The sequence below is a fragment of the Nerophis lumbriciformis genome, linkage group LG12, assembly GCF_033978685.3.
Source record: "Nerophis lumbriciformis linkage group LG12, RoL_Nlum_v2.1, whole genome shotgun sequence".
Taxonomy (NCBI): domain Eukaryota; kingdom Metazoa; phylum Chordata; class Actinopteri; order Syngnathiformes; family Syngnathidae; genus Nerophis; species Nerophis lumbriciformis.
This window is the reverse complement of record NC_084559.2, coordinates 39,838,146-39,852,536: the sequence shown is the minus strand read 5'-3', so window position 1 is coordinate 39,852,536 and position 14,391 is coordinate 39,838,146. Positions and strand designations below refer to the sequence as shown.

Here is a 14,391-nt window from a genome sequence, read left to right as displayed (position 1 = left end):
GCGCCAAAACCGGTGCAAAAGAGTGACTGCTCTGACGGACCATAGTTTTTGAACACGCACTTTACAAAAATACAAATGCAAACTTTGATATGAACATGAGAGCCGCATGCAGCTCGGGAGCTGCGGGTTTGCCAGGCCTGCACTATCTGATGCTGGCATGGCTTCGCCGCACAGAGAGTCAAAGACACTTAATGAACAACAAGATATTGGACCCTTTTCTTTTCATTCCGTCATACCACAAATGCGCGCAGCTGCTGAAACCGATGAAGAGCGGGAATGCTCTTGAAGCATGCACATAGCAATTTATCAACACTGGAAAACTCACCAACTTAATGTTCATTTATCATCGGTTATCGAATATCGACCGAGACCTATTATCAGATTTGGGAAGCTACCCCTTTTTGTCCTGCGGCTCCTATAGGCTCTGTTGTAAGCGGACTTTTGATCGCATTTATTTATTATTTAGATTGCATAAAAAAAAAAACATCCATCGTTATATCCTTTATAATAATTGTGAACGATAGCCAAAAAAAAAAAAAAAAAAGTGCACTTCCCCTCTACTGACCTTGAGTAAGATAAGTTGAAATAAAATAAAAAAGAAAGCATTTTGCACATGTGCATTTAAAACAAACAGGCTTTGCGGTACGGGCTGGCAAACACAATTGGGCCATTGCTTGAGTCTCATTTCAAATTTGACAGTGATATACCGTATTTCCACAGCTTTTTGGGGTGGTGATCAGGCGTTCTGATGGTGTGCCATTGGGAGAGCCTTGGCCACACTTGGTCAAAGTCTTCCCTAACGTCAAGCAGACAGCTCCATGGTTTCCCATGACTGTATCTTGTCTTTCAGAACAATTTTGTTATAATTGTTTGTAAAATAAAGACAGAAAGAAAACCTTCATTAGGCAGTGTAGTCCAGATTTTCGGTTACTCAGGACTTCCCAACTTTGAGTGGACCAAAATCCACGGAAGGTTTGTTACTGGCTTCTCCACGGCCTACCTATATTTATCTACAGTTTAAATGGCCAGAATTTGTCACAGACCCTGCCAAATCTGTAATCTGAGTTATTGAATCTTAAATAAAAAGTTGGTTGATCACACACCAATTCACCTTTTCGTTTTTTTTGTGTGTAATTCATACCATAGCTATTTAATTGTTTTATTTAGCATTGCAGTTGCACGGATGACTGCTCCTCCAGTACCTGCCTGTGTGGTCAGCTCAGTCTGCGATGTTGGTATGACAGTGTAAGTTTGAGAATGACATGGTAAATTTACAATAAACAATCTTAAATCTATTGTGTTTTTGTCTCAGTTGTGATTACGCTCATATTAATTTTGTGTGTTTACAGGAGGGTCGGCTACCACCTGACTTTTGTCAGCAAGATCCTCCAGTTCTCTTTGAGTGTAACCATGCCTGCTCATGCTGGAGAACATGCAAAAATCGAATCGTCCAAAATGGACTGAGGTAACAATGTTTTCAAGCAAATGATGGCCTACACATGTTGGAGTGACAGGCCAGTGATGTGCCGTCAGGGCCAGCAAGGCCTTCTCTGCTGGCCTAACATAACAAGAAATCATGATCCTAATTAAATACAATTATTTTTAATTTACCTTCCTTAAATATCCAAAATGATTCATATTCTCATCATGTCATATACAGGTAAAAGCCAGTAAATTAGAATATTTTGAAAAACTTGATTTATTTCAGTAATTGCATTCAAAAGGTGTAACTTGTACATTATATTTATTCATTGCACACAGACTGATGCATTCAAATGTTTATTTCATTTAATTTTGATGATTTGAAGTGGCAACAAATGAAAATCCAAAATTCCGTGTGTCACAAAATTAGAATATTACTTAAGGCTAATACAAAAAAGGGATTTTTAGAAATGTTGGCCAACTGAAAAGTATGAAAATGAAAAATATGAGCATGTACAATACTCAATACTTGGTTGGAGCTCCTTTTGCCTCAATTACTGCGTTAATGCGGCGTGGCATGGAGTCGATGAGTTTCTGGCACTGCTCAGGTGTTATGAGAGCCCAGGTTGCTCTGATAGTGGCCTTCAACTCTTCTGCGTTTTTGGGTCTGGCATTCTGCATCTTCCTTTTCACAATACCCCACAGATTTTCTATGGGGCTAAGGTCAGGGGAGTTGGCGGGCCAATTTAGAACAGAAATACCATGGTCCGTAAACCAGGCACGGGTAGATTTTGCGCTGTGTGCAGGCGCCAAGTCCTGTTGGAACTTGAAATCTCCATCTCCATAGAGCAGGTCAGCAGCAGGAAGCATGAAGTGCTCTAAAACTTGCTGGTAGACGGCTGCGTTGACCCTGGATCTCAGGAAACAGAGTGGACCGACACCAGCAGATGACATGGCACCCCAAACCATCACCCAACCATGCAAAATTTGCATTTCCTTTGGAAATCGAGGTCCCAGAGTCTGGAGGAAGACAGGAGAGGCACAGGATCCACGTTGCCTGAAGTCTAGTGTAAAGTTTCCACCATCAGTGATGGTTTGGGGTGCCATGTCATCTGCTGGTGTCGGTCCACTCTGTTTCCTGAGATCCAGGGTCAACGCAGCCGTCTACCAGCAAGTTTTAGAGCACTTCATGCTTCCTGCTGCTGACCTGCTCTATGGAGATGGAGATTTCAAGTTCCAACAGGACTTGGCGCCTGCACACAGCGCAAAATCTACCCGTGCCTGGTTTACGGACCATGGTATTTCTGTTCTAAATTGGCCCGCCAACTCCCCTGACCTTAGCCCCATAGAAAATCTGTGGGGTATTGTGAAAAGGAAGATGCAGAATGCCAGACCCAAAAACGCAAAAGAGTTGAAGGCCACTATCAGAGCAACCTGGGCTCTCATAACACCTGTGCAGTGCCAGAAACTCATCGACTCCATGCCACGCCGCATTAACGCAGTAATTGAGGCAAAAGGAGCTCCAACCAAGTATTGAGTATTGTACATGCTCATATTTTTCATTTTCATACTTTTCAGTTGGCCAACATTTCTAAAAATCTTTTTTTTGTATTAGCCTTAAGTAATATTCTAATTTTGTGACACACGGAATTTTGGATTTTCATTTGTTGCCACTTCAAATCATCAAAATTAAATGAAATAAACATTTGAATGCATCAGTCTGTGTGCAATGAATAAATATAATGTACAAGTTACACCTTTTGAATGCAATTACTGAAATAAATCAAGTTTTTCAAAATATTCTAATTTACTGGCTTTTACCTGTATGCTCCCAGTGCTGTTGTTTTTAGTTTTAGTTTGTATCCAATCCGAATTCAGCTAGCTTATGTTGCCATGCTGTACGAAATCTGCAGGAGGCCTTCAGAATCAACAATGCGGGGGCGTCCATGCACTGTAAGCGAACGGCGACATACAGGTGATAGACAGTTGCGATAATCAATCAAATCACGAGTTGTTGTAAGTCAGGCCTTCTAGATGGCCTCACGTTGAACGTGACATTTACGCGTCTTGTGATTGGATACTCATCGGGACCGTTAGCTGATGAATTTGAGAACACATAGAGTTGAGAGACAGTTGCGATCACAAGTTTTTGACAGTGGCCTGATGTTAACGAGACTGTGATTGGATACTCGGTTGTCACTCCAAAAATGATTATCCATTCACACGTTTCAATTTAGCAGGAAGCGGGAAGTGTTGTGCCATATCCAGACCGGGATAGCAGAGAAGGAGAACAATACGTTGATTAGGTGGCAGATATATTGTAGCGTCCCGGAAGAGTTGGTGCTGCAGGGAATTTTGGGAATTTGTTCTGTGCAAATATTCTCCCGAAATTTGTTTGTCATTGTTGTTTAGTCTGGTTTCACTATATGGCATATGTTTATGACAGTGTTGGCGTTGTTCATACGGCCACCTTTAGTGTGACATGTATGGCTGTCGACTAAGTATGGTTTTCATTCACGTGTTCACAATTAACAGGATCATCAAAAATGTCACTGATCGGACAAATTGAAATCTTATCTTGGCATCTTCCACTCAAGACCATTATATAACATATCTAAAGAGAGACGACATCTTGTGAGACGATGTCGGCCAACCCCGGAGGCTAGCTCAGCTGTTCTAGCGATGAAATGGGGAAATGCTCGCCATTTCCACGAATCTGCCGACGACGAGGGGTACCACTAGCTTATATGGCATCGAATAGTGAGTTCAAATATTTTATTTTTTCACTTTTAATTTTGACAGTACCACATAAGATATGTTGTAATTGCTGATGCGTTTTAATTGATTTTTAAATGCGCCAGAAAATAACCCGTTTTGTATACTGTTGAGGTGATTCAATGCCCAGTAAGACGTAAATGTGTTTGTGTATAGTATTTCTCCAGCAATGGTCATGCGGTGACATAAATTATGGTATTTTGAGAGTTAATCATTGAAGTCGGACATCACTAAAGGCCTAGGTGTTAAACGCATGGCCCGCCATTGTGACAGGGTAATCTGTAATTTGAGGATGTAAAAATTAGGGGATGTTGAAAATGAAGTGAATCAACAGAGATCCTCTCCACTTTGTAGACAGCTGCTGGTAGCATGAAGTGGCGCGTCTTTAAATCTAATTGAGCCCTGGTCTGGCATCTCGTCTTTTGATATCACTTGCATCAAAAACTCACCTCTTGGGTTAAAGATGTTGGTCAACTTAATTATCGAAAAAAAGAGGGCAAAGATTAGCCGCCTGTTAGCGGTGTTTGTTACAACATCCATCCAGCCCTCTCAGGGTCGCAGAGTGTGGCTGGAGCCTATCCCAGCTGCATCCAGGCGGATAGCGGGGTACACCTTGAACAAGTCACCACCTCATCGCAGAGTCACACAGACAGACAGACAACATTCATGAGGGATGGGAATTGATAAGATTTTTCCAGTTCCAATTCCACTTTTGATTTCGCTTAACAATTCAGGTCCTTAACGGTTATCTTATCGATTCTTATTTGGAAAAAAAAAAAAAAAAAAAGGTGGATTAGCCTCAATTTTGTTTAGTTTAAAGTATGGCCTATTTTTGATATCGCCATATTTTAAGGCCATATCGCGATACACGATATATATCTCGATATTTTGCCTTAGCCTTGAACATCACACACCTCCTTCCACAATCACACACACCCTACATCACAGCCCTACGGCAACAACTCTGGAGGGACAAAACTCCTCCTCCTTACCTAACACACTCCGGTAACTTGGGACACCCTGGACTGTTTGTTACAGCAGTAATGCTACTTTTTATAGCAACACTTTTGCCCCACACTTGACAAGTAACGGTTGTCTGTACGACATATTCCCACTTAAAGCCAAACCACCGCCAGACGATGGACCCCCTGCTGTTTTTCTTGGGAATTAATTATTTCTCCATTTGTTACCAGATTCGCACCTCCTTTCTCTTGTATTACCGCTTGCACCACTCCGCCAGCATCACAGCTAACGTTACCCATGCTGCTACCACTCTGCTCGGGGAGGACGTATACGTATGTGACGTATGTCGTGACAGTATGTGACGTGTGTAAGAAGGTGCGCTTGTTGTCTGTGAGAAGGAGACCGAAAAGAGCGAGGAGAGCCTGTTGTGTAATACCCGCAGCTAAAAGCAACTGCGTGAGAACGTATACTCGATATCACGATATAGTCATTTTCTATATTGCACAGAGACAAACCCTTGTTATATCGCGTATATCGATATATCGCCCAGCCCTAGTTTAAAGGTAAAATTATCTTAGAAAGTGAGGTCACATACGTAGCATTGAAGAAAAAAAAGTTTAAAAAAAATAAAAATAAATGTAATAAATAAATATTCTTCTGTAGAATTTAACATAATAAATTATGTGGGAATTACATAAGAATGTAACATCTAGTAACTTGAGATCTATTAAATTATTACATGCAAAGCCGTTATTGGTTATAATTTTGATGATTATGGCTTACAGTTTATGAAAACCTTCAATTGAAAATCTCAAAAAATGTGGGGTTTCAAAAAGTGTAAGCCAAGATCATCAAAATGATAAAGACTTTACATACCTGACATAAGTAGACTTTTATACAATATTCAATTTTTTTGAGTTTCACCTGTATAAAATAATGACTTAGAAAAAATCTGGTGGGAGGAAACATGCAACTTTTCTCTAACTACATTCAACTACCGAAAATTAGGATTGTCTCCTATAGCAAATAGACAACAAACTTAGTCGCTGCTCAGTGACATTCGTCAAGCGCGCAGGGGTGGGCAAACTACGGCCCGCAAGCCAAATGCAGCCCGTTGCTCTTTCGGATTCGGCCCGCCAAAAAATAAAACAGAATTGAGCAAATTGTGCAATAATTATGACCACATTCATTGTCCTGCACCAAGTAATTCCACAAAGTGGCACGATACGACATCAGTACGCTTGATTGATTGCATAGCCCGGGTACACTTTTCCAGTGCTACTGCTCTGACAGCAGAACCAATTTGCAACAATGAGTAGGCTGAAAAAAAGAAAAGTTGGCAGCGAATGCTGGGTGTTAAACCAGAAATGGACAACTAAATGTAACCGGTGTTGTCTATGGATATTCTCATTCATCCAGGTCATTGTAATCTCAGGGCAATCGATTGCAACTGGACTGTCAGTTGTTTTTTTTTAGAAGACGTTTTTCCTCTCATTCATGCTCATAGACTTAGATTGGTCAGATCCAGTCTTAGACTTAGATTGGTCAGATCGAGTCTAGAGGCTGGTGCCAATACCTTAGTAGGCTTATAACTTCATGCTCATAGACTTAGATTGGTCAGATCTAGTGTGAGCTCTAGATCTGATCAATCGGGCTACTTGTAATATCCATCCATCCATTTTCTACCGCTTGTCCCTTTTGTGGTCGCGGGGCGTGCTGGAGCCTATCTCAGCTGTATTCGGGCAGAAGGCGGGGTAGACACTGGACAAGTTGCCACCGCATCGCAGGGCCAACACAGATAGACAGACAGACAACTTTCATACTTTAAAAAATGTTTATAAAGCCGCAATATTTGGAGTGTGATGTGGCGAGGGACAACTACTGTTTATTCACAAAAATACATGGCAACTGTTATGCCATTGCTCCTCTACAGTTCAATTTGGGGTGCACAAAGTAGGGATAGAGAGGTTTATGAAAAAAAAAAGTTTTTGTTGTTTAGATCATGTTTTTCTTTGTGTTACTAATACATTTAGAGCATAAATGTGTAGTAATGTTTATTCTGATCATGCATGTGGAGAAGCAGGAGAGTTTAGAGGCGCTGGTGTTGTAAAAGTTGTGGACATGGCAAGCGGTAACGAGATTTCGTAAGAGCTATGACGACACCGAGGAAAATGGTATATAAAACTGTGACTGTACATCTCTTTGTGATGGACGATTTGATACGCATCTAGATACAAGGGTTACGCTATATTTAAAACACAATATATTTTAAAACAGAACAATTCGATAAGATTTGATATAGTGTATGAACGATTTGATAAGATTCTATACGGTGTATGAACGATTCAAATCTATGGATAACATTTGTTGATGAACACATTGTTTTTCACACCACAAAAGAACAAAACCATTCCTTCCTGTGCATGAGCTTCTCCTATATAGTATTTTACAACTTGAAATGTCTAATGGGCTGAGACGGATCTGAAATTGCCTTGGTTTTCAGATGTAACTTCACCCTGTTGACACGATGGATTTTGAAGGTCCAAAATCAAATAATCATATTATAGGCATATTCTGGACAGCTATTTGGGAACTTATGTCTACTAGACCTCACACGGGGGCAGAGGAAGCAGGTTAGTGAGTGGGTAGGAGGAGTTAAATTAGATACGTGCGGGCGTACATGCATGTGTACAAAGCTCATCAGGGATGTTGCTGCTGCTGTGTTGTTGCTTGCTACAAATACAAAAATAAAGTAGTCGTTCTGCAAGGCAGAACGTCTTTTCCATGAGTCAAGTCAACAGTGCCGTCCTCAACGCCTGCCAGTGGGTATTGATTGACCACAAAATTTGCAGACATTTTGGGATGTTGCCGTTCAACAGCCGTTAAGTATCTTGTGGAAAACCGGGGTAAATCATAGGCAAATAAACACAGTGGTCAGAGGCATCCGAACCTATGTGCAAGCTCACGGGCAAATGCATGAACCTTAGGATTTGACGTTTTGACATTGTTTTTTAACATTGGTATCTAACATTGCAACAACATTTATAAGTCAAAAAAAACAAAGCTCATCATTGGTTCCCTGTAATTAAAAAAAACAATGCTATTTGCCCTAAAACACGCAACGACCCCTGGAGAGTTATAAACTAATAGCACCAACTACCACTGCTGCTATGCTGTGCAAATACTCTGACCATTTCAGAACTCGGCCTCACAAGTTTGAATATTGACCACAGGTTCTGTCATGCAACAAGGAATTTACTTAATTCTGCTTCAAATGCTCTTAGTTTATTTTGTAAATGTATGCTTGCATCAGGCTGTCAGCCCGAAACACCCTGCTGATTGCATGTCAAGCACACCCACATTATACCCAGATTGTTCCTCAGTGTAATTTTTAGTAGAGTTATTAGCTTTATAATAACATGTGTTTTTTATGTATATATCTCCCCAGAGTCCGGCTACAGCTCTTTAAAACACAGAAAATGGGCTGGGGTGTTAGAATCATGCAAGATGTCCCTCAAGGAACATTTATTTGCGAGTGAGTATGGTCTTTATAAAAATATACCAATCAATATCGTTGCTATATATAATGTGTATTTGTGTGTGTGTGTGTTATATATGTGTGTATATATATATATATATATATATATATATATAATGTGTATTTGTGTGTGTGTGTGTGTGTGTGTGTGTGTTATATATGTGTGTGTATATATATATATATATATATATATATATATATATACTATATGTGTGTATATATATATATATATATATATATATATATATATATATATATATATATTAGGGCTGCAACTAACGATTAATTTGATCATCGATTAATCTGTCGATTATTACTTCGATTAATCGATTGATCATCGGATAAAAAAGACAAACTACAGCTGAGAAACAATAATCAAAATAAGTATGGTTATGATTATTAATCGTTGGGAAGACTATGTCTCCCGGCTGGCCTGGGAACGCTTCGGGATCCCCCGGGAAGAGCTGGACAAAGTGGCTGGGGAGAGGAAAGTCTGGCTTCCCTGCTTAGGCTGCTGCCCCCGCGACCCGACCTCGGATAAGCGGAAGAAGATGGATGGATGGATGGATGGATGGACAATGATTTGCAAATATTCAACCCATATTCAGTTGAATATGCTACACAGACAACATATTTGATGTTCAAACTGATAAACTTTTTTTTTTTGGCAAATAATCATTAACTTTAGAATTTGATGCCAGCAACACGTGACAAAGAAGTTGGGAAAGGTGGCAATAAATACTGATAAAGTTGAGGAATGCTCATCAAACACTTATTTGGAACATCCCACAGGTGTGCAGGCTAATTGGTAACAGGTGGGTGCCATGATTGGGGATGAAAACAGCTTCGTAAAAAAATGCTCAGTCTTTCACAAGAAAGGATGGGGCGAGGTACACCCCCTTTGTCCACAACAGTTTAAGAACAACGCATCTCAAAGTGCAATTTCAAGAAATTTAGGGATTTCAACATCTACGGTCCATAATGTCATCAAAGGGTTCAGAGAATCTGGAGAAATCACTGCACATAAGCAGCTAAGCCCGTAACCTTCGATCCCTCAGGCTGTACTGCATCAACAAGCGACATCAGTGTGTAACGGGTATCACCACATGGGCTCAGGAACACTTCAGAAACCCACTGTCAGTAACTACAGTTGGTCGCTACATCTGTAAGTGCAAGTTAAAACTCTCCTATGCAAGGCGAAAACGTTTATCAACAACACCCAGAAACGCCGTCGGCTTCGCTGGGCCTGAGCTCATCTAAGATGGACTGATACAAAGTGTAAAATTGTTCTGTGGTATGACGAGTCCACATTTCAAATTGTTTTTGGAAACTGTGGACGTTGTGTCCTCCGGACCAAAGAGGAAAAGAACCATCCGGATTGTTATAGGCGAAAAGTTGAAAAGCCAGCATGTGTGATGGTATGGGGGTGTATTAGTGCCCAAGACATGGGTAACTTACACATCTGTGAAGGCGCCATTCATGCTGAAAGGTACATACGGGTTTTGGAGCAACATATGTTGCCATCCAAGCAACGTTACCATGGACGCCCCTGCTTATTTCAGCAAGACAATGCCAAACCACGTGTTACATCAACGTGGCTTCATAGTAAAAGACTGGGGGTACTAGACTGGCCTGCCTGTAGTCCAGACCTATCTCCCATTGAAAATGTGTGGCGCATTATGAAGCCTAAAATACCACAACGGAGACCCCCGGACTGTTGAACAACTTAAGCTGTACATCAAGCAAGAATGGGAAATAATTCCACCTGAGAAGCTTAAAAAATGTGTCTCCTCAGTTCCCAAACGTTTACTGAGTGTTGTTAAAAGGAAAGGCCATGTAACACAGTGGTGAACATGCCCTTTCCCAACTACTTTGGCACGTGTTGCAGCCATGAAATTCTAAATTAATTATTATTTGCAAAAAAAAAAAAGTTTATGAGTTTGAACATCAAATATCTTGTCTTTTTAGTGCATTCAATTGAATATGGGTTGAAAAGGATTTTCAAATCATTGTATTCTGATTATATTTACATCTAACACAATTTCCCAACTCATATGGAAACGGGGTTTGTATATATATATATATATATATATATATATATATATATATATATATTAGGGATGTCCGATAATGGCTTTTTGCCGATATCCGATATTCCGATATTGTCCAACTCTTTAATTACCGATATCAACCGATACCGATATCAACCGATATATGCAGTTGTGGAATTAACACATTATTATTAGGGATGTCCGATATCGGCCTGCCGATATTATCAGCCGATAAATGCATTAAAATGTAATATCGGAAATTATCGGTATGGTTTTTTTTATTATCGGTATCGCTTTTTTTTTTTTTTTTTTTTTAATTAAATCAACATAAACACAAGATACACTTACAATAAGTGCACCAACCCAAAAAAAAACCCTCCCCCATTAGGCATAATAATGTGTTAATTCCACGACTGCATATATCGGTTGATATCGGTATCGGTTGATATCGGTATCGGTAATTAAAGAGTTGGACAATATCGGATATCGGCAAAAAGCCATTATCGGACATCCCTAATTATTATGCCTAATTTGGACAACCAGGTATGGTGAAGATAAGGTACTTTTTAAAAAAATCAATAAAATAAGATAAATAAATTAAAAACATTTTTTTGAATTAAAAATAAATTAAAACAATATATGAACAGTTACATAGAAACTAGTAATTAATGAAAATTAGTCAAATTAACTGTTAAACAGAAACAAGGCTGCAGAGCTGGTCTGCTGGAGAGGCTAAGACAACGACCGAACAAACCACCACTGCCGAGTATATTTCTCACAAATGCAAGATCACTTGCAAACAAGATGGACGATCTGAGGCTACAGGTAGCAACGAACACTACCGTGAGGAATAGCTACGTGCTAATAGTCACAGAAACCTGGCTCCATTCATCCATCCCGGACCTAGCTATCGAGCTAACAGGCTACACTCTACACCCCCTGGACAGGACAAAAGAGGCTACAGGGAAATCGCGGGGAGGAGGACTATTAATATTCACAAAGGACACATGGGGAACACACACAAGCATTGTGAGTAGCCACTGTTCCCCTAATCTAGAATATCTGACTATTAAATGTCGGCCCTTTTACCTGCCGAGGGAATACAATGCCGTGTTGCTAACCGCAGTGTACATAGCGCCAGATGCTAACGCTAGCACGGCGCTAGGTGAGCTGCATGATGCAGTCAACCAGCAACAAAGCATGTATCCGGAGGCTGCTCATATCATCGCAGGAGACTTTAATCATGCTAACCTAAAGGTAGTGCTCCCCAAACTACACCAGCATGTAAAATGTGCCACAAGAGGCAAAAACACACTGGACAAGGTTTACTCCAATATTAAGCTGGGCTATAGAGCTAAACCTTTAGCACACATGGGCCAGTCAGACCACATATCCCTGCTACTCATCCCAGCATACACCCCCACCCGGATAAGTGCTCCCACCACAACAAAGACCATCAATACCTGGCCTGAAGGTGCCACTGAAAAGCTGCAAGACTGCTTTGACACCACTGCGTGGGAGGTCTTTGAAGACGAGGACTTGGAGAAATACACATCAGGAGTACTGGGCTACATAAAACACTGCACAGACTCTGTTACTGTGGATAAGCGCGTCCGAGTCTATTCCAACACAAAGCCGTGGATGACGGAGAGAGGTGCAGAGGCTGCTGAGGGAGAGGGACACCGCGTTCAGATCTGGCGACGGGGAGCTCTACAGCACTACCAGAGCCAGCCTGAAGCGTGGTATCAGGGAGGCTAAGGAGGACTACAAAACGAAGATTGAGGACTGCTTCCAAAGCAACGACTCCAGGAGGGTATGGCAGGGGGTCCAGCACATCACCAACTACAGGCCCAGCAACCTCCCGGCCGGCAGGGGAGACCCTCGGCTGGCAGAGGAGCTGAACTCCTTCTACGCTCGCTTTGAGGTAACACCATCGGAAGCAGTCACACCTCACTCAGTAGCAACACCTCACCCAACAGCCACACCTCAATCAGCAGTCACACCTCACTCGGCAGACCGCAGCAGCCTCACCCTTTCAGTGACGGAGCACGAGGTCAGACGCACACTGAAAGCCGTGAACCCGAGGAAGGCTGCGGGACCGGATGGCGTCTCCGGACGGGTGCTGAGAGACTGCGCTGATCAGCTGGCTGGTGTCCTCACCGACATCTTCAACCGGTCCCTGTCCCAGGCCAACGTCCCATCCTGCCTGAAAATCTCCACCATCATCCCGGTCCCCCCCAAAAAAAACACTGTCAGCTGTCTGAACGACTACCGGCCAGTGGCACTCACTTCCATCACAATGAAGTGTTTCGAGAAACTGGTCCGGACCCACATCCTCTCATCCCTACCGCCCGCATTGGACCCCCATCAGTTTGCCTACCGAGCCAACAGGTCTACGGAGGACACCATCGCTACGGCTCTCCACTCCGCCATGTCCCACATGGAGGGGGGGGGGGGAGCTATGTACGGCTGCTCTTTGTAGACTTCAGCTCTGCATTTAATACCATCTTACCTGACAGACTGGTGACCAAGCTAGCAGACCTCGGAATATCCAACCCCACCTGTCTCTGGATTAAAGACTTCCTGACCGACCGCCATCAGAGGGTGAGGATGGGTACTCACACCTCCACAGTCCTCAGCCTCAGCACCGGCTCACCTCAGGACTGCGTGCTGAGCCCCCTGCTCTACTCACTCTACACCCAAGACTTCACAGCCAACCACCCCGGCAATCACATCATAAAGTTTGCCGATGACACAACGGTGGTGGGCTGCATCTCTGGGGTCGACGAGACGGCATACCGGGACGAGGTGGAGCAGCTGGCAGTGTTGAGCAGGGTGAACAATCTGAAGCTGAACCAGCTCAAGACCCAGGAAGTGATCTTGGACAGCAGGAGGAGAAAAACTACCATACAGCCCCTGTACATCAATGGGGGCTGTGTGGAAAGAGTCTCATCCCTACGCTTCCTGGGAGTTCACCTGGAGGAGGACCTGTCCTGGAGGACCAACACCACGGCCATCGTCAAGAGGGCACAGCAGAGGCTCTACTTCTTGAGAGTACTCAGGAATCTCCACCTGAGACAGGATCTACTGGTGTCCTTCTACCGCTGTTCTGTGGAGAGCATCCTCACATACTGCATCTGCGTATGGTTCTGCAGCTGCACAGCAGCAGAGAGGAAAGCTCTCCAGAGGGTCATCAACTCGGCCCAAAAAATCATCGGGTGCCCCCTCCCCTCCCTGGAAGAACTGTACAACTCCCGCTGCCTGAAGAAGGCAGCCAACATACTCAAGGACCCATCCCACCCCGGCAACAGCCACTTCGATCTGCTGCCTTCCGGCAGACGTTTCAGAACCATGCGAACCCGCACAAATAGACTCAAGAACAGTTTCTAACCCCGGGCCATAACTGCACTAAACGCAGCTGGAATGTAAAAAAAAATAAAAAAAATAAAATATAAAAAAAAATAATAAAAAAATAAAAACTCCCTCACGTGCAACACGATCCGGGACTGTGCAATCAGCGATTACACGCCAACTTGACAATATTTGCCATATTTATTTACATATTCAATCCAAAATAAAAGCCTGCACAGCATAGGAGGTAGGAAATACTGACTCCCACCCCCCCACGTACACTGGGAACCA

At 42.5% G+C, this 14,391-nt stretch overlaps 1 protein-coding gene across 3 annotated transcripts in view; it reads left to right on the top strand.

Annotated features, from left to right (window-relative positions):
• Positions 1 to 14,391, top strand: part of LOC133623345 (histone-lysine N-methyltransferase EHMT1-like) — an 87,217-nt gene that overhangs the window by 50,920 nt on the left and 21,906 nt on the right. For 2 of the 3 annotated variants that reach the window (XM_072914353.1, XM_072914352.1), the window contains 3 exons: positions 1,168 to 1,245; positions 1,350 to 1,465; positions 8,609 to 8,695. In XM_072914353.1, the coding sequence (XP_072770454.1) occupies positions 1,168 to 1,245; positions 1,350 to 1,465; positions 8,609 to 8,695 (281 nt within the window). The remainder of the gene's footprint in view (positions 1 to 1,167; positions 1,246 to 1,349; positions 1,466 to 8,608; positions 8,696 to 14,391) is intronic. The other variant, XR_012050749.1, reaches the window with a different exon arrangement.